The sequence below is a fragment of the Calypte anna genome, chromosome 26, assembly GCF_003957555.1.
Source record: "Calypte anna isolate BGI_N300 chromosome 26, bCalAnn1_v1.p, whole genome shotgun sequence".
Lineage (NCBI taxonomy): Eukaryota > Metazoa > Chordata > Aves > Apodiformes > Trochilidae > Calypte > Calypte anna.
Window position 1 is genome coordinate 2516625 of NC_044271.1, and position 19206 is coordinate 2535830.

A 19206-nucleotide genomic window follows, 5' to 3' on the forward strand; every position below is an offset into this window, starting at 1 on the left:
AAGAGCAATTTCCTGGAGGTTTCCCAGTAGGGCTGGGAGGGTTGTACACGACAGCACTTGCAGACACAACCCTACCTCCACAGTGAGGGGGGGGGCCACTCCACACCCCGTTTTTCCCATCCCGGGTGGTGCAGTGGATGGAGGATTCTCCCTGGAGTGGGTACCCGGGGTTGCAGGTGTAAGTTATGGATGTGCCATAGTGGAATTCATCCAGCAGGCTGCCCGTGTGCTTCCCATTGGGAATGTCTGGAGGTGGCTCACAAGGGATTCCTGCAGAGGTGCAGAACAAGGCTTCTAAATTCAAAGATTTTTGTGCCTTTTCCCAGAAGCTTTTCTGCTGGCAGCAAAACCTCCTGATATTTTTCTTGCACACAGAACAGAGAAGCTCCCTGTGAAAGCTCTGATTGGAAAGGTTTGGCAGTCTCTGCTGGAAAATATGCACCAGATCCATGCAAAAAACCCCCTGGAGCTGAGAGCTACTTACTCTGACAGATGGGAACTTGGCCACTCCATGCAACACGTCCACCAAAAATCTGACACCGTCTGCTGGCTTGTCCAATTAACCTGTGCCTGGGGTGAAAGGGGTTAAAGATTCATCCTGAGCCATCCCAGTGGCAGTTCCCACCTCCTCCCAGCCACCTCGGACACTGTGCTCAGCCCTGCAGACAGCAAACTGTGACCCTGCAGGATTCCCCTCCTCACTCTGCCCCATCGCATGGTAAATCCACACCTGGATGAGCTGGGGAACACCTTCTGCCTCATGATCTGTGTACTGGGACTGAATGAAGGGGAGGAAAAACAGGAGCCTTACCTAACCCATCTCTTCTTGCTGTGGTAACCCAGGACTTACCCTTCCTCACAGCTGTACTGCACTGTTGACCCAAAGAGCAGATCTGTCAGGGAGCTGATTTTCCCATTCACAGGCTCACCAGGATGACTGCATTTTTTCCCTGGGGGAGAAAAAAACAAAACAAAACAGCAAACCCACTTCATTTTAGGCTTCCATCTATACCAGGGCACAACAAATACAACCACTACTCCAGTAATCTGGTACCCCAAAATGGCTTCCAAATAGCATAAAGTTACATGGCTTTACTAGTCACGTAGGATTTCAGCACCAGAACATGGCAATAGTTTGGGTTTTTTTGGGTTTTTTTTTTGCATGGACAGAACCTAGGACTTATTCCTTCCTTGCCCAACAGACACCAAATCAAGGAGCTATTCACTTTTACAGAACTCAAGTGCTTCTGACCACACTCCACTCTCAAGGCATGTAATAGTAGGGGACACTCCTGGGTGCTCAGCATATCCAGGTCTGCAAGTGTAGTGCACAGTCTTCCCAACAGAAAAATCCGTCTCAGTTTTGTGCTCCTTGGCTAGCTCAGCAAAAGGCAACCTTGTAGGAGCACCACAACCACCTAGTGAGAAAGAAAACAGAGATGGGAATCAGGCAGGCTGGGTCCAAGCACAGCAAGAAGCTTGTTACAAGGAAAGGAGTTTGCTTTGCTGTGCAGAATTGTTTGTTTTGATGAATACAACATCTTTTTCCAAAGGATTCCTGTGGGCCAGGTTCTTATTCCCAGGGTACACTGAAATATCCCACTCACAGGGTCTGACCACATGGTTTTAGTGGTGTTAGGGGACATGAAGCAGCAGTGAGCCCCATGGCACCTGTGTCAGGATTTACCTGGCAGTTCAGAGCTGCTCGGGAGCTCCTGCTCCTGGTGCAACCTCTTGCAGGTGGGCACAGGAGGGTTCCAGCTCCCATCCTCCTGGCAGAGGCTTCCAGCACTGCCTTGCAGGCTGTAACCAGCCTGACACTGAAATGTCACCAGTTGCCCAGGTGCAGAGAGAAGTCCTTGGCCACCGATTTGCCTCCCATTCCTGAGCTCTGGGTTTATGCAGACAGTCTCTGGGATGCCAAAGGGATGTGCAAAGGGAGTCAGAACAAACCACACCAGAAATTCAAACAAACAAAAAGCACACAGGCTGTTAATATTGCAACAACAAAACCTTCATGACATCTGCACAAACCTCCTCGGAGCCAGACATTGTCCCCAAGGGCCAGCACCAGCACTCAGCATCATCTGGGAGGTGCAGCCACAGTCATGGAAACACCCAGCTCCACATTCAGGGATAGAAATTCATTCTTTCCATATCATAAAGCTTTTTACTTTTTTAAAGGAGAATTTAGTGACCCAGTGCAGGCCACAGCAACAAGGGTCAGGGTCTCCCTGTGCTCAGAGCCAGCTCTGACCTTGTCCCCAAGGGCCACCCCCCAGTCCCACCTTCACAGCGAGGGCCGGGCTGGCTCCAGTTCCCTGAGGCTCTGCAGAACATCACAGCCTTGCCAACCAGGTAGTAGCCAGGGTCACAGGTGTATGTCACAGCCATCCCCAGGGGAAAAAAGGCTCTGCCCTGCCCGCTGTGGCTTCCATTGGGGACCCTGGGAGGCGTGGGGCATGGTCTGACTGCAAGAGGGAAAGAGCAAAGGGTGAGGCAGGGAGAGAAGAAGGGGAAGGAGTCAGCACGGAGCTGCCCTGGTGGCTCAAAGCCCATCCCAGGAAGAGCTCCTGCCTGCACAGAGCACCCAGGCAGGGCTGCCCTGGGCCAGGCAGCAGGCACCCACACTCACCCCTCTCACAGAGCAGCACCGGGGGATCCCAGGTCCCCCCCGGCTGGCACTGAGCCTCGTAGGTGTCCTCTGCCACGTAACCAGTGTCACAGTCAAAGTGAAGAGTCTCTCCAGCTCTGTAGGTGCTCTGCACCTCATGGACCTTCCCGTTCTGCACCTCGGGGACCTCACACCCGATTGCTGCAGGGAACACCCCAGGGAGCATCCTTCAAACCTCTGTGTCTGAGCCACATCCTGCCCTGCACACAGCCCCCTCCTTCCTTCCCTCCCCAGCCCTGCCCTAGCCCCAGCTGCTCTGTTCCCCCAGGACACCCAGCACCCTTTCTGCCCCCCAGACCTTCACAGCGGGGCAGGGTCCTGCTCCACACCCCCCTCTCTGTGCAGGTGACAGACGTGTTCCCCACCAGCTCGTAGCCCTCCTGGCAGCTGTAGTGCAGGGTCACACCCGGGGAAAACTTGGCCAAGGAGTGTCCAGTGTGCAGCCCGTTGGCAATGTTTGGTGGCTGAGGACATGTCACCTCTGGAGAGGGAAAGAAATTGGGTCAGGTGCTGTTCTGTGTGCTGCCAGAACCTTTGGGAGAACCTCAGGGTGATATCCTGAGTTCTGCGCGGTCGTTGTTCCATTTGCTGGACCAAAGTATTGGCTGAAAAAAGGTACAGAACCATCAAGGTGACAATCACTCCACGGATGGAGGAAATCACCAATTACAAGGACAGCCTCAGTACCAGAACTTGCAGGCACACCATGGGGTTGGGCAGAAGATGCACACGGACATGGAAGCAAGAAGAAGCTGGGATTGCTTCCCATTCCAGTGGAAAGATGAGGACAGACCCCATCTGACCAGAAGCAGAGCCACAGAAACCCCCTGGAGCCAGAGAGCCCCCCCTGCATCCCTGCAGCTGCCCCACGACCCCTGAGGGTGCTGGGGAGGTTGCAGCCTCCTGTGCTCAACACTCAGTGCCAGGCTTGGCTTCTCCCCAAACCAGGGCAGCCAGCCCTGTGTCCCACCCCAGCTCCTCTTTTCCAAGCTGTGCCAGGCATCCTGGCAGCACTTTGGGTTGGGAAGAGGAGCAAGGGGGACAGATGCACCCCAGCTTTTTGCACCAAATTTGAGGGGGTACCAGAGGGAGCTGGGACACTTGCCCTTTCTGCAGGCTGGCAGGGGTGGGCTCCATCTGGAGTCAGCTTGGCAAGTGCTTGTGGGGGACCCCTGCAAGGTGTAGCCTGGGGTGCAGGTGAAGCTCACAGTGTCCCCTCTCCTGTAGGAATAACGAGGAGCAGAGACTCTCCCATGTTGTACGTATGGGAAGGGGCATCGGGGAGCTGCAAAAGGGAGAGAAACAAAATGTTTGAGCAGAGAGCTCTCAGGCTGTTCCTGCCTGTGGCAGGGGCTGTGCTGGTGGTCTCCAGGCAGCAAGGCAGGCAGAGAGCAGGCAGGCAGCAGATATTCAGCACCAAAACCACAGGGTTTTGTTTGCTGGGCAAGGATTTGCACCTCCCCAGGTGAGGGGATCTGGAGAGCTAAAAGGAATGCTTCCTGCTGGGAACATCCCAGTGACTTTCTACACATCACAACAAGCTTCAACCTGACAGAGCTCAAACACAATCTGTTCCTCCTCATCTCCCTGCTGTAAGATGCTGCACCCTGAACCAGCATCACTTGGGCAGTTGAAACCCCCAGGTGAAGCCCCACGTTACAAGAAGCTGGGCAGGTTGTGAAAGACCCTCCCAACCCTCCCATAAAGAGGCTCCAACTCTTTTTCCCCAGCTGCTGGAGGGCACAGAGCTATCCCAGTGCTACCCCCAGGCTCCTGTTCAGGAGCAGCACAGCTTGTGGGAGCAGCTCAGGGCCCCTCTCTGCCTCCCCAGGGAACAGCAAAAGGATCAGAGAGGAGAGGAGCAGCCAGGAGGAAGAGGAGGGCTGTGAGAGGAAGGCCCCAGAGGTACAGACCTGACAGCCCCCCCTTACCTTGAGCCCCAATGGCCAGGAGCAAAGCAGAGCTGCCCAGGAGGAGGAGGAGGGTGAAGGGGAGCACCATGCTCTGCTCCCAGCACAGGCTGCAGCTCCCCAGGGGCTGCTGGAAGATATGGGAGCCCCAGTTCCTCCCACCAGTTCCTGCAGGAAGCAGGAGCTGCAGCTGTGGGACTTCCCAGAGCCACAGGAGGGGAACCCATGGGGCTCCCCTGCAGGTCCCACACATTGCTGCTGCTTCTGCTGCTTTTGGCAGGGGAGGAGGATGGGACCCAGGGGAGGATCCCACCCAAAGAGGGATGGGTGCAGGCACTGTAGTGCTGGCAGTTGCACCAAGGGCATCCTTGGGGAGGGAAAGAGCCCCAGGTTGTGCCCCAAGTCCCCAGGACTCAGCAGCTCTTCCCAGGAACCAGATGGAGGAGCAGGGCTCACCTGCCCAGGTATGGGAAGGACAAGGTGGGGGCATTCCCTCCTCCCAACCCAACCCTGGCTGCTCCAGGACTCCTCCAACCTGGCCTCATCCCAGCTGGAAGAATAAAAAGCCACCAAACTAACTTTTTGATGTAGGAGCCAGCACAGCAGCCTCCAGTTCCCCACTTGATGTAGCAGTGAATGCCCCCTGAGCCCAAAACAAGCAGCAAGACAAACACCACTCAAGGCTTTTTATCCTTTTTATTGACAGAGAGCTTCCAATATTTACATATCCAACATTTATCCTTCAGAACTGTACTTGATTGCTTACACACAGATTATAAAGCAAAACTCTGTACACCTCCATTCCAAACACAGCAGATAAGCCTCCTTCAGCAGTAAAAGGTGGTGATCACCCCTCTCAGCTATGGCACAGCACTCCCTGTCCCTTCCATTTGCTTTGGGGAGATCATTTCAAGCTGATCCCCATATCAGGAGTGAAACTGTTTGGAAAAAAAAACCACCCTGGGCTATGCAGTAAGAACAATCATGCTGAGATTAAACCAAACAGAACCCTGAGCTCTGAGGCTTTACATTTGTGTTCTGCTTCACGTGGGTTCTGGTAATAAATAAATAAAAATAATCACCAGTCTGCAAGTGCTTGCTCTGCAAGACTGGCTTCTGAAAAGAGCATCTGGGGGTGCCCCAGTGACAGCTGAGCAGGAGAGAGCCCTGCTGGGAAAGGAGAACTCTGGGGGTCTGTTTGGAACACGCCTGACCTGTTGATGGAAATGGCTCTTTGTGGTTTCCCTCTAGTGAGACACATGTTCCTGTTACCAGGAAAACCCTGGTGGAAAAAGGCAGAAACAAAAAGTCTGTAGCAGACACATTTCAACCATTTCCCATTCCCAGCTGCACATCATGAGAAGCTGAGAGATGGGGCACTCACCTCTGCATCAGACAAAACCCTGAACCTCCAAGTTCTGCTCTACCAGCAGCTAAAGAGTCCCAGGGGCTCAAACTGGGTTCAAGCAGCAGCTGAATAATAAATTAAATCCTGTCACAGTTTTGTTTCCCTCATAATAAATAGGATCCCCAGAAAGCCTTCAAATCTTTACTCACCCACCTCTACCCACCCTCACAAACTGTCCCCAACAACTGAAGATGTGGGGTTTGAGTCCTGTTCCCCACAGAGGAGTAAATTAAGGCTTTGGTTTGATGGGAATCTCCTGGGGTTGCAACCATCACCAGCCCTGCTGTGAGTGGAGCCAGAGGCCAAACCCCTGCTCCCCCCATAGCATCACCCCAGGGTTGAGCTGGCACCTTCCTGACCTGCAGTGGGGTCAGGGTGCACAGCACCCCTAAAAAAGCCTTTTAGGTGGCAATTCCAACAGCGATTCCCTACATCAGAGCAGCCCCTGGCAGCATTGGAGCAGAAAGTGCCAGGGCAGAGACCTTCAGCTGAAGGTTAGGACTCATTTCAGCACGTGCAGGAGGAGTCAGCAGAGCAATTTGTTCAATTAAGGCATTTAAATAAGGGTTGCTATTTGCTCAAGAGGTCAGACCTGCTTTGAAGTGATGGCTCCAGCCACACTTTCATCTCAACACTCCCAGTGCTTTCAGTACTCACAGATAATATTTGACTTGTGCATCCTATTTGTACCAACACAACTTTTTTCAAGCATGTATCATTCACACAAAGACATTCACCACTAATCCACTCAGCAGCAGCAGCACTTTGCACCTCAGGACACCTGAGAACCCCAGGAATTCATCAGGCAGCAGATGGGGCTGAAGAACCCAAGTGTGGAGGTGCCCAAAGGGAAGGATTTTCCTGAGCCTATCGCAGGGTGAAGTCTTTGGCATTCTTGGGATTTAAGGTGGGGAAAAATGCACTTGGTTCCTGAAGAGCATTCTCATCTGGGAGGCAGAGACCTCCCCACCCCATCCCCATCCATGAGCTGCCCAGGGAGCATCCAGGCTTTCACATCCAAGGTCAACTCGTTGCAGATTTCAGGTCAGCTTCACAGGAGGAAAAAGCAGAGTGCTGGGATCAGTGTGAACACATCCAACACCTCTACAGCAGCCTCCTTGCTGTGCCCATTCCCCATCTAGATGTTCATAACCAGCAGTGCCAGGAGGAGGGGGAAGATTCCTATGGGAGACAAACCAGCAGCTTCAGTCGTCACTCCTAACATATTCCACTATCCTTTCCCTCCCCTTTGCCTTCCCCTCCCTTTTCACAGCACGATTTTCAAGCAACAACAACACAAATCTGACTTTGAAGCTTATTCCAAGCAGAACACAGAGGAGGCAGCAACACAAAGGAGGTGAGAGTGGGGTGCAGGGACATCTCACTTACCAACAAGGATCACGTCTGCTCCACCTGGAAAGGAAAGGAGCCAAAAGGTGAAACCCAGCACAGTAACTCATCACCTGCACATCTCAAGTCAGAGCCAATGCACCCAGCTCAGACAGCACCCAGAACCCAGAACACCCCCATGGGTGTTTATGTGAAGCCCCAGATGGATTCCCCATGCCACCCACCACCTCATTGTGCTCCCTTGGCACCAGATTTTAACTGTGAATATTTCAGGAAGCACCAAGGGCTCCCTGCTTAGCAGAACCACCTGATTTGAGGATCCACAGAGGAGGAAAAAAACCAGGGATTTCCAAAGACAGAGAGGAGACAGCAAGATGAAGCCAGGACACAGTCACCTCTGCACTGAGGAGCGGGCTGGTTCCAGACTCCCCAGCGCTGATCTCCTGCAACGCACTGGAGAAAAGCAGCTCCAGCAAGGGTGAAGCCATCCTTGCATTTATAAACCACCACGGAGCCTTGGACAAAGCTTTTTCCATTTGTTCCATTGTGCATCCCGTTGTCAATCCTGGGGGGCTCTCCACAGAGGACTTCAGGGGGCTGCCCTATGGGATAACAGCAGCAAGAGGGGCTCAGCACCTCTCCTAACCAAAGAGCTGGAGAGGTCTATGGGGAGAGGGAGGTACAGCCAAATGCTCTGCATCCAGCAGCTCTGGAAGTCTTCTGAGCTTTTCTTGCTTGGTGCTGGACCTCAGTTCTGCCCCTTAGCTCCAGCTCTAGGATCTCACCCCATGGGATAAACCACTGAAGTGCCTCATCAGGCTGCAAGAAATATTTCAGCCATTTCTACCCTCAGGTAAGGCTACACACTGAGTTCTTATCAGCTGATTTCAGCATCATACCAAGCTGTTTAACATCCATTTATCTTCATCTTTCCCTAGTAACAACACAGAGAAATCTTTCCACCTATGGCCTTTTTCTTTTCCTGTAATTTTTGCTCTTCCCTCCCTCCTTCCACTTTGTCAGTGTAATTTCTGAATTGAAATGATCAGTGTTATGGTTGATGGAATTAAGAAGCACAATCAAGAGCAGCCCAAGCCCACCAGTGCAGCCCCCACTACCATCTCAGTGGCTCCATGCAGAGTTTTTCCCTCTTACTTTCACAGTAGGGAGGTGCTGGATCCCAATCAACCCCATTTCCTGCTACCACACACTTGGCAGAAGATGACTTCTTTAATTTATACCTAAAGAAAGAGAAGTTTAGTACCATCCAGAAGACAACCCAGGCAGGGTTCTTCCCCTGCCTCCCCACCCCTGCATGCAGACAAGTTATTCACCAGAAGTCATCCCTGATATGAAATGGGATCAGGCCCCACAAAAGCCACTGAATAAGGGCACTGGTGAGATCCAAACAGACCCAGGTCACACCAAGCATGTGCCCATCTCACTCAGGACATAACACAAAGTCTCACTGGAGATTTGGACTAGGAAAGCAGGGAGGATGGGTACAGCTCTTTGATCCCTGCCCTCTGACCCCTCTTTTGGTTCCTTTTAAGCAGTGATCCACTCACCCAGGATGACAGGAGAAAGTCACAACTGTCCCAAATAGGAAATTGTCTGCAGTCACAGCCCCATTCTCTATGGTGGGAGGTGCACACTGCTGCCCTGCAGGAGGAGGAAGCAGCATGGGAATTACCTTAAAGCCAGGGGTGGGCATGACCCAAATTCCAGAGCAAGCTCTCAGGCATGCAGAGGTGACTCTCCTGGTGAGGACAGGAGCAGGACAGGGACACTCACGTGTACAGAAGTCTGGCTCTGCAGCCCAAGTCCCATCATCCTGACACTGGACCACAGAGCTCTTCTCACTTGCTGCTGTGTAGCCTGGCTTGCAGTGGTAGCTCAGCTCTGTTCCTGCAGGAGAGCTGTCACCCACAGCACCCTCAGCCTCAGCAAAAGGGAACTGTGGGGCAGGGCCACAGTCTGAGAGTGAGAGACAAAAGCAAAGTTAGCTCCAGATGAGTGCCCAAGTAACTGCACCTTTGGGAGCACACCACACTTGAACTCAGTGGAACATCTGGGATGCACTTTGCATCCATTCAGCAAACAGCAGCGTGGAGCAGCATGTGCTTGAGCAGAGAAAAGATGGAGACTGAGCAACATCTCTGCCTAAAGATGCTCCTTCTCTGGCCATCACCCCACACTGCAGGACCTGCTGAGCTCAGGAGCTGAACATCCCCCCTGGGAGCTGCTGGAGGTGGAGAAGGCAGCTTCACCTCTCCATTTCCAGCTCACAAACCTATAGCTTTGGGTCTAAATACCTATAACTGGACTGTGCTGCCACAGCATGGACCCAAGCCAGGCTCTGCCAGGGCATGGCTACGAGTGCACCTGGTTTGGAAGCTGATTCACCCAGCAGCTCTTAGATCTGCTTCAGTGCCATTGCTCAAGGAAATAAAATTGTCTGTACTCACTTGGCTCACACGTTGGCACGGGTGGCTCCCAGTTACTGTCTTCTTCACAAGTAACCACGTTGCTGCCTTTCATTGTGTGACCAGGTTGGCACTTAAAGCTCACTGAGTCTTTATAGGTGTGTGCAGTGCCAAAGCCAGATAATCTAATCCCATTTTTCACCTCTGGATTATCACATCTGACCACTGGAAGTGAAGATAAGACAGTAAGAACCTTCATGACAGGAAGGAAAAGCCAGAGGCACCAGGCAAGAAGTGTGCAAAGGGAACTGCTGCCTTTTCACTCCAAGGAAGGTCCCTGGTGGGGCTTAAGTGCTCCAAGAATAAAGACATCACTGAGAAAATGCATCTGAGAGCTTCATTTGCAGGAAGCCCTGGGCATGGGCGGGGAGAAGGATATTTTCTATGGGCTGAAGAATCCATTCAACCAAACCCTGCTTCTTAGCAACACTTGGGAAATCCCTGCATTCAGCTTTCTGGGAATCCTTTTCATCTCAAATCAAGGTTCTTATGTTTGGCTGCTCACCAGGGAAGTGTAGATGGGGAGAGGGATGAGAAACAAAGGGATAAGGAGAGAAAGAAAACATTTACCTTTGCAAACAGGGACTGTCCCACCCCACACTCCCTGGAGCTCCTCACTCGCTGTACAGTGAATTGTGTCATCTCCAACCAGAGCAAACCCTTCATCACACCTGTAGGTGACAGCCATGCCAAAGGTGAAGTCTCTGTCCTCACTGATGAGCTGCCCATTCTGGATCACAGGAGGTGGTAAGCAGGGAATAACTGTGAGAAGGCAGCAGCAAGAAAAGGCAAGAAATGTTCAATTGAAGTTGAAGGTCTAGGTACTAAAAAACCAGCCCTAAAGTAATCATCACAACTGCCAGGGAGACTGTAATAGCTCTGAGGAAGGGGTGGACACAAAACTCTTGACATCTGCTTACTTTCACAATATGGAATATTATTCCAAGAAACATCATTGCCATCAATCACACACTGGGCAGAGGGCTTCCCAATTAACCGGTACCTAAGGGAAGAAAAGATGGAATCTCTCTGAAACAAAGACAAACAAACAAATCTGGAAAGTTCAGAAAGCTGTATGGTTTCTAATGGTCTGTTCTGGAGGAGCTGAGCTTTAGGGAGCCCTTCCAGCCCTCCTGGAAGATCCAATTTCCTCAATACCTAAAGAAATGCCACCTATGATGCACTTGGGGGAAATGTAATGGCTGTGGGTGGACACAAGCTCAGAGGAGTGTGAGCAGGACAGCATCCCCACCCCAAGGCTCTGCAGCCCCGTGCTGTGCAGTGGTAAACCAAAGGAGAAACTTTCTGAGCAGAGCTGAGTGTCCCTGATGTACCTGAACCACTCTTTCCCTCTCACCCTGCTCCTGCCATCCCCTCTTTCCCAAGACCCCTTGGCTAAGATGTGGAAAACTGGAGCCACCCCATGGCAGCACATGCTGAATTATTAACAAGCACTAACAGGAAAGGAACCAAAATATTTGCAAAGCAGCCAAATAAATATAATAATAATAATTTTTTAAAAAATCTGTAAAGACTGTGCTCTCATGCCTAGAAAATCATTTATTCTGAGCCTGACCCACATGGGTACCAACACCTCCCACCATGCTGGTGCTTGCCAAGGAAACATCCTCCAGACATTAAAAGCCCCTGAGCCTCCCAGCATCAGTTCTACCAAGGCTTGCAGGAGCCTGAGCCAGCACTCACCCAATGTCACAGGTGAAGGTTATGGTGGCACCCAACTGCAGGTCAGTCTTGTAGTCAAAGTTGCCATTCGGGATGTCTGGTGGACCACAGGACCTTCCTGGAAGGGCAAGGGATCAGAATTAGTTTTATTTTACAGCATGGCAGTGAAATGCAGGTGACAGCACTGTTCAGGGTGGTTACAGACTCATCTCACACCTGACTTCCCTCCCAAGCAAACACCAGTGCTTCCACCAGTGCTTTGCATCCAGAAAGGATGCAAAGATCCACATGTCTGAGGAACTCAAGCTAAAATGCAAATAAAATAATACAAGCATAAATAAAGCTAAGGATGAACAGAATAAATGCCAAGCTTTAACACTTACTAAGAAAGGAAACCAGTAACAAGCCCAGTGGGCTCAGGGCAGAGCTTTCAGTCCACAGGGAAACAGCAGAAAGGGGAGAGGGAGGAACCCTCTGATGGCCCCAGGGCCAGTACAGCTGCAAAGCCACGGAGAGAACAGGATCCCACGGCCCTTCCCACGCCAGCTCCAGCTCCAGGAGGAATAGGATTTACACCCCATCACCAGGTGGTAAAGTAATTCAGAAGGGCAGAATCATCTCCCAGAGATTAACGTGTGCCAAGCACAAAGGGCAGCTGGGTGAGTGCTCGTTCTCACCTGCCCTACAAACAGGGACAGGGAAATGTCCTGAGCTCTGCTGGGCTGCAGGGTTCGGGGTGCAGCTGGGGACATCTGTGTGTGTGTGTCCCCTCCCCATCCCCGGTCCCAGGGCACCCACCGATGCAGAAGTCGGGGTTCTCCGACCAGCTGGAGCTGGCCAGGCAGGTGATGAAGGGGAACTTGCCCCTGGCCACGGTGTATCCCGGGCGGCACCGGAACATCAGCCTGGTCCCCACGGGGTAGGATTCGTTCAGGGGCATCAGGGGCTCCGCGAAGGAGAATCTGGGCGGCTTCTGGCAGTCACCTGGGGGCAGGGGGTGACGGTGGGGATGAAGGGAGGGCGGGGGTCGCCTTGACCCTTCCCCACTCCTCCCAGCTCCCTCCCCATCCCCGTAGCCTCCCTCCCCACGCAGCCTCTCTGCTTTCCCCCCGTGCTCACCCCAGGCTCCGGGCAGGGCCAGCAGCACCGTACAGAGCCACAGCAGCTCCATGGCTCTGCTCCCGATCCAGATCCCGGTGCCGGGACCGTATGACAGCGGCTCAGCCCTTTCCGGGGCGGGCTGGGGCCGGGCCATCCCTGCTCCCTCCCGTCCTCGCTTTCTTCGTCACTGGTGCGGCAACACGAGGGATTTTTTATTCCCGGTTATTAAAGGAACCGGAGGCTCCCGAAGCTCGGCACTCAGCAGCCGGGTGCGCAAGGGGCAGCAGTGCCCTAAACAGCGCTGGAACCCCTGGGAACGTCCCCTGCGGGGTTTTGGTCCGTCCACCCCATCGCCCAACCCTTGGTCCTCAGCTCAAAGGCCACCTGAGGCCATCCCGGGCTCTCCGCGATCTCTCGGAGCCCGGGGAGTGACTGTCCCCCTGCCACCCCCGGTTGTACCCTGCCTGCACCTTTTCATGGGATCACAGAGTGGGTTGGAAGGCAGCTGGAAATAATCCAGCCCCCCAGCAGTGAGCAGGGACATCTCGAACTACATCGGGCTGCCCAGAGCCTCATCAAGCCTGACCTTGAATGTCTCCAGGGATGGGGTCTTCACCACCCCTCTGAGGAACCTGTCCTAGTGTTTCAGCACCTGTGAAAACCGTGATTCCCATCGTTGCACATCTCCCCCTGGGTCAGCAGGTGATGGTTTGGGCATGCTGGGCCCCCCTTGCTGATGATCAAAGGGGACAGTGAGGGAGAGCAGCTCAGGAGCTCAGGATGTTGATGCTTCTCCCTCCTCAAAGCCACCTCAGGGTTGCACCCCTCAGCACAACCTCAGCAGCCACAGCACCACAGAAGGGCTGGAATGGGCTGCATCCCAGTTTGGTAACAAATCAAACCCTTTCTGCTTTGCCACTGTGTGCCAGGACACCAAGGAACTCCAGCTCTTGGCAAACAGCACCAAAAGATAATAACTGCACCTTGCCAGTGTGACAAAGAGACCTAAATGTAAAGCTTTAAAATGTGTACAGTGATATACAAAGCTATCAGTGAGCCTGAACAGCCTGAGGCAGGAGAAGTCACCTCCTGGCTCTCCCCATGGCCAAATCTGCTCTTTGATGATTGGTTAAACCTGTCCTGGCTACCTAAGTATTAACACAAATCATGAAGTCCTAAAAAAAAAAAAAAAAAAAAAAAAAATCCTTAGCCAGTATGATTATTCCAGAGCCCAAAAGGAGAGTTCTGAGAGCAGTGAGGACAGTCAGCCATACGCTCTGGTTTTCAGCTCCTTTTCAAGTTTCTGGATCTCCAAGTAGAGTTTCTGGACTTCCAGCAGAGTCTTCAGTTCATCCAGGGGAATTCCACATTGGAAAACTTCCCTGTTCTGAAGAATCTTGTCACACGTGTCACGCTTTTTCTTTAAAAGGAGCAAAACAAAGACAGAGGGCATGAGAATACAGCAAAGTAATGAGTTACATCAGTGCTGTTCCAGGCTAAAAATGGGGCAAGATCCAGACAAAGCCTGGGTTTGGGTGGTCCTTACACATCTAAACGGTGGATTCCAAGTGCCATCAGCTGAGCAGGTGGTTTCTAAACGCCCAGATGGATATCCATCACCTCTGCAGGAGAAGCTCACAGTTTCCTTCACCTCGTACTGCAGTTTTTTCAAGGAGTAAAGCAAAACATTCTCCTGCCCAGAGGGTGGGAGGCAGTGAACTGAAAGAAGAACACATGCCCAAAAACAACGTCATGGGAAGAGACACCTGCAAACAAACCCCCACTGCTGGTGATTGCTCCTGCAAACCAGCCATGGGGGGCCAGTTGGGTCCAGCACCCACCTGGCTGGCAGGAGGGCAGGGGAGGGTGCCAGGACCCATCCTCCAGGCACCGGCTCTCAGCATCCCCACGCAGCTTGAAACCTTCCAGGCAGGAGAACTGCACAGACACCCCAAAGGGGAAGGTGAACCTCTGCTGGGACATCCTTCCCCTCTCCACCACAGGCTTGGGGCACCGAACCACTGCAGGCAGAGAGAGGAGAGGTTGGATGCTGCCCTTCCCCAGGGACAACGGGGCTGGGTGCTCCCAGCATCACTGCTGTACCCAAACACCAGAACCTCAGCTCCCCAGCCCCTGGTCTTCCCAAGCAGCTCCTGGTGCTGAGATCTTCACACAAGAGTCACAGAGTTGTGGAACTGCCCAGGGTTTGGAGCTCCTGGAGCTGGGCAGGGAAGGGGGTCCCATGATCCCATAGGACTCACGCTGGCACTCCGGGGCAGGTCCACTCCACGTCAGGTTCACCCCATCATCAGAGGTGCAGTAGATGGACTCATCCCCAATGAGGGACAGACCATCCAGGCAGCTGTAGGTCACCATGGTGCCATAAGGGAACTGTGTCCAGCTGGAGAGAGAGTGCTGCCCGTGGGGGATTTTTGGAGGGGGAGCACAGGCTGGAATAAAGAGAATTGGTGAGAAAAGACAGAAAACCCAGGTCCCTTCCTGACTGCTGCTTCTGTGCACTGATGGTTTCTGCTCAGCACATACCTTTATCACAGAAGGGCAATGGGGGAGCCCAGCTGGCATCTGCCTGGCACTGGGTTGAGTCCTGGCCCCTGAGGACATAGCCTGGATCACATGCCAGCCTCAACTGGGTCCAAATTCCGTAGTCAGTTTTGCTTTTATAGATCTCTATTCCATGAGGAATATCTGGTTTTGGGCAACGAGGTACTGGAAACAGGAGAAAATAAAGGATGTCATGTATCTGCAAAAAGAGAGATGTGAGCATCCAGTGAGGATGCTTTCTGTGGAGAAGACAGTTAGCAAGAACATCTGAACCCTGGAAAAAAAAAGAAGGTGACTGTCATTGCCATGCTCCCTTTGTACCTCTGAAAAGTTCCTGCTTCTACAGCCAGATTTTCCCAGGCTGTTGGGAAAGGCACACGCTGCAGTGCTGGCTCCAGAACACAAGCAGCATCTCCTTCCAGCTGAGGAAATGCCTCCCAGGCTTCTCAAGAAGCTCCTAAGCCTCTAAAAGCTGCAAACATCCCCATCTCCCCTCAGTCCCCCCCCAAAACCCTGGCAAAATATCCAACCTGGATCTTCTGCTGCCAGGTTAAGACTGGAGGATTTGATCCAGGGATACACAGCAGTGGAGCAAACTTCTCCATGGCTACTACTACCACTATGTGTAGGTTTTTCTGCCAGTGTCAGCAGGCAGCTACACCATACACTCACCCAAAGCTTGGCAGGCCAAGAAAATGTTCTTCACCAGCTCCCACCTACCTGGGGTGCACTCGGGGACAGCTGAGTCCCATCTCCCATCACTCATACACTGAAGCACCACGGTTCTGCTGTGACCTCTGAAAGCAAAGCCCTCATCACAGGTGATTTCAAGCCTGTCTCCATACATGTAAGTGTCTCTTTCTTCCTGTGCATGTAAGGGCTTTCCATTCCTGATGTTTAGGTTTGGGCACTGGACTCCTGAGAAATACCAGGAACAACAGGGAAAAAAACCAAAGGAGTTCAAGAGCCACAGCAAAGGGCAGAGGTGTGAACCACAGCATCCTCTGCCCCTGGACAGTTTCTTCATTTGGCAATAATTCCAATCATTTCTAAGGGTGAGGGAGCCAGAGGAACACACACTTACTCTGGCAAGGATCTGGTGTTTCAGTCCATGTAAAATCTGGCAGACACTTAATGTGCTGTGTGGTTTCTCCCGGGCTGAACTGGTGGCCCTCCCTGCACTCGTAGGTAATGACGGTGTCCACAGGAAACAAATTGCCAGCAAGCTTTGCTTTAAAAGCATTATCCACATCTGGAGGGTCATCACAGCTACCTAGGAACAAAATAGCAATTTAGGGACAAAACTCTGGGCTCAAGTTTTTTCCCCAAACCCTCTCTGCTATGTTAGGGCTCACTGAAGCAGCCAAGGTCTGTGCTGCTGAGGAGTGAATGCAAACAGGGGAATGGGAACATCTGAACGATTTAGGTGTTCAAAAAACACATGGAGGTGGCACTTCAGGGCTTGGTTTAGTTGGCATGACAAGTGTTGGGTTGATGGTTGGACTTGGTGCTCTTAGAGGACTTTCCCAGCTTCAGTGATCCCACGATTCTACACTTTCAGACTTCGGGGCAACTTTCAGCATTATAACGAGATGTTATTTCTAAGGAAGTTTATCCCATCTGAGGCTCTACCAACAAGTTTTTAAAACATTAAGTATGGAAGGGTTAATTGGGTCCTTTCGCAATTTCCTGAGCAACACTCACCAGCTTGAACAGAACAAACCCCAGGTCAGAAATCCCTGAGGTCCCCTTAGCGCTAAAAAAAAAACCACAAACCCAACCCCCAGAATTACACCTCGGAGCCATCACTTTCCTCCCCAAACCCTTCCTGGCAGGTGAGAACTTCCCCGAAGGCGAAGTGCTGGAGCCCATCCCACTTACTGCGCTGGCAGCGGGGCAGGGGGGGGTCCCAGAGCCCGTCCCCTCCGCAGGTGGAGGCTCCGCTGCCGCTCAGCGAGTAGCGGGAGCTGCACTCCAGGAGGACGGAGTCGCCGTAGGTGTAGCGGGACCTGCGCTTGCTCAGCAGATTCCCGTGCTCCAGCCTGGGCTCCTCGCAGGTAACCACTGCCTCGGGAAAAGGCCAGGGCTTAGGGAATCAGCGGTTATGCTCAAGAGGGGGGATGGGGTCTGGAAAACAGTCTTGGAGCTTAAGATGTGTTCAGTAAAAAGGCTGAAAAGGGACTTGAGGAGGTGGCAGGCTGATGTGCTGGGTTTTAATTCCTTACTCCATATAGCAGCTTTTATATTATTATTATTATTATTATTATTATTATTATTATTATTACTATTATTATTATCATAACTATTATTACTATATTGTTATTATTACTATTATCACTACTACTTATTATTATATTACTATTATGATCATCACTATTATTACTGAATTATTATTATTACTATATTATTACTACTATTATCACTAATTATTATTACTATTATCACTACTTCTACTTATTATTATTATTACTATATTATTATTACTATATTATTATTATTATTATTATTATTATTATTATTATTATTATTATTATTATTATTATTATTATTGTTATTATTATTGCAGAGTGTAACAAGACCAGCAGGCAGCAGGTATCACAGCAGGTTTCTGAATGCTGCCTGCTGTTGTGTTTTACAGACACAGTGGGTAAGTTGCATCCCCTGGTCTGCAAACACAAATCCAATCCCCCTCCCACCTCCCTGCTGACCCTGAGCAGTCACAACCCCAGCGAGGGGAACCCCCAAATCCCCCAAATGTTGCTGCCACAGAACTCAGGGGGTCTCATCTGCAAGAGGAGATTGCAGGAAGGCAAAGGAGAGGTTGGGAGGCAGGAAGCAGCTCAGTGCCCACCTCACCTTTGCACTCCGGGGCTGGTTTGCTCCAGACACCATTTACGTGATCTGTGGTTGTACAGAAAATTGAGGCATCTCCCACCAGGGAAAAAGGGCTCTCTCCCCTCTTCACCTTGTGGCACTGGTACGTGACGGATGCTCCATACTCAAAGAGCTCTTGGTTGGCTCCAGTGTGCTCCCCGTTAGCTATACTGGGAGGGGGGGGACATGGTATTGCTGGGGAGGGAACAGGGGAGAGAGGGAAGAACAAAAGAGAAAAAAATTCATTTATTTGGAACCAAAGATCCAGTAAGAAAAAAAGTGCCAGAGGTGCCAGGAGGGCCAGAAATGAGAGGCAGGTCCCAAGGGACTTCCATGCCAGCCCACAGAGCTCTGCCCAGGGGGTCTGGGGACACACCAGCCTCACATGCAGTCACCTTTACTCCCAGAGAGGGAATAATTTATTTGGTTTCTGTGGGACGATGCAGGAAGAAAAAGAAAAAAACGTTGCTGCAGACTCCACCCCAGGCGTCCAACTGCTGAACTCCTCACCCCTCCCCAGGAACACCCAGGCAGTAAAACAATTAAAGGACTTTACTTACGCTCACAGAGGGGAATGTCCTTGTCCCATGCCACAATGTCATTTTTAATCACACACTGAATCTGAGGATTTCCAACCAATCTGTACCTGCATGAAGAGAGAGGGAATTACTCAACAAGCTCAGTTTTGAGGTGTGACCTCTAACATCACCATCAGGATGTGTTGGGCTCCTTTATCAGAATTACTGCTGATGGAAATCTGCCATCAGTGTCATTGTTTTCAGTGATACACTGGCTTTTGACAATTGCACGTTTTAAATTAAAGTTATATGGGTTAGATGGAAAAATATCTGCTTTATCAGCCAGCTCTGGTTATCACTGAGTTCAATACTGATGGTGTCTTTCTTTCAAAAAGACACTGAAACATTGGAAATGGTTTAGAAAGGGCCAGGAGAGAGAGCTTGAGATAGTGAAGAAGTGCCTCAAAGCATGAGATTAAGAAAACTCAAAGCTCTCAGAGGAAAGCTGAGAAGGAATCTCAAGCACAGTCTGAGATTACTGACCCTTGTGAGGCTTCTGACAGCACAAACCTCAACCTTGAGGGAAAAAACTTCAGAAAAATGGCTGAGGAAGAGGAGGACACAAGCCCTGAGTCCTCCT

The 19206-nt window shown here is 51.5% G+C and overlaps 1 protein-coding gene across 1 annotated transcript in view; it reads right to left on the minus strand.

Annotated features, from left to right (window-relative positions):
- CR1 (complement C3b/C4b receptor 1 (Knops blood group)) overlaps positions 1-19206 on the minus strand; it is a 42329-nt gene that overhangs the window by 20491 nt on the left and 2632 nt on the right. Inside the window, exons 5-32 of the mRNA XM_030465314.1 lie at positions 18609-18694; positions 18031-18243; positions 17056-17238; positions 16259-16447; positions 15895-16092; positions 15157-15339; positions 14874-15062; positions 14454-14633; positions 14159-14331; positions 13882-14032; positions 12631-12768; positions 12310-12495; positions 11533-11629; positions 10749-10831; positions 10399-10590; positions 9811-9993; positions 9137-9319; positions 8911-9004; positions 8498-8583; positions 7738-7944; positions 7382-7405; positions 2973-3155; positions 2636-2815; positions 2289-2471; positions 1688-1912; positions 851-950; positions 485-570; positions 58-270 (exon numbers count right to left, since the gene is read on the minus strand). Coding sequence (XP_030321174.1) covers positions 58-270; positions 485-570; positions 851-950; positions 1688-1912; positions 2289-2471; positions 2636-2815; positions 2973-3155; positions 7382-7405; positions 7738-7944; positions 8498-8583; positions 8911-9004; positions 9137-9319; positions 9811-9993; positions 10399-10590; positions 10749-10831; positions 11533-11629; positions 12310-12495; positions 12631-12768; positions 13882-14032; positions 14159-14331; positions 14454-14633; positions 14874-15062; positions 15157-15339; positions 15895-16092; positions 16259-16447; positions 17056-17238; positions 18031-18243; positions 18609-18694 — 4388 coding nt within the window. The remainder of the gene's footprint in view (positions 1-57; positions 271-484; positions 571-850; positions 951-1687; positions 1913-2288; positions 2472-2635; positions 2816-2972; positions 3156-7381; positions 7406-7737; positions 7945-8497; positions 8584-8910; positions 9005-9136; positions 9320-9810; positions 9994-10398; positions 10591-10748; positions 10832-11532; positions 11630-12309; positions 12496-12630; positions 12769-13881; positions 14033-14158; positions 14332-14453; positions 14634-14873; positions 15063-15156; positions 15340-15894; positions 16093-16258; positions 16448-17055; positions 17239-18030; positions 18244-18608; positions 18695-19206) is intronic.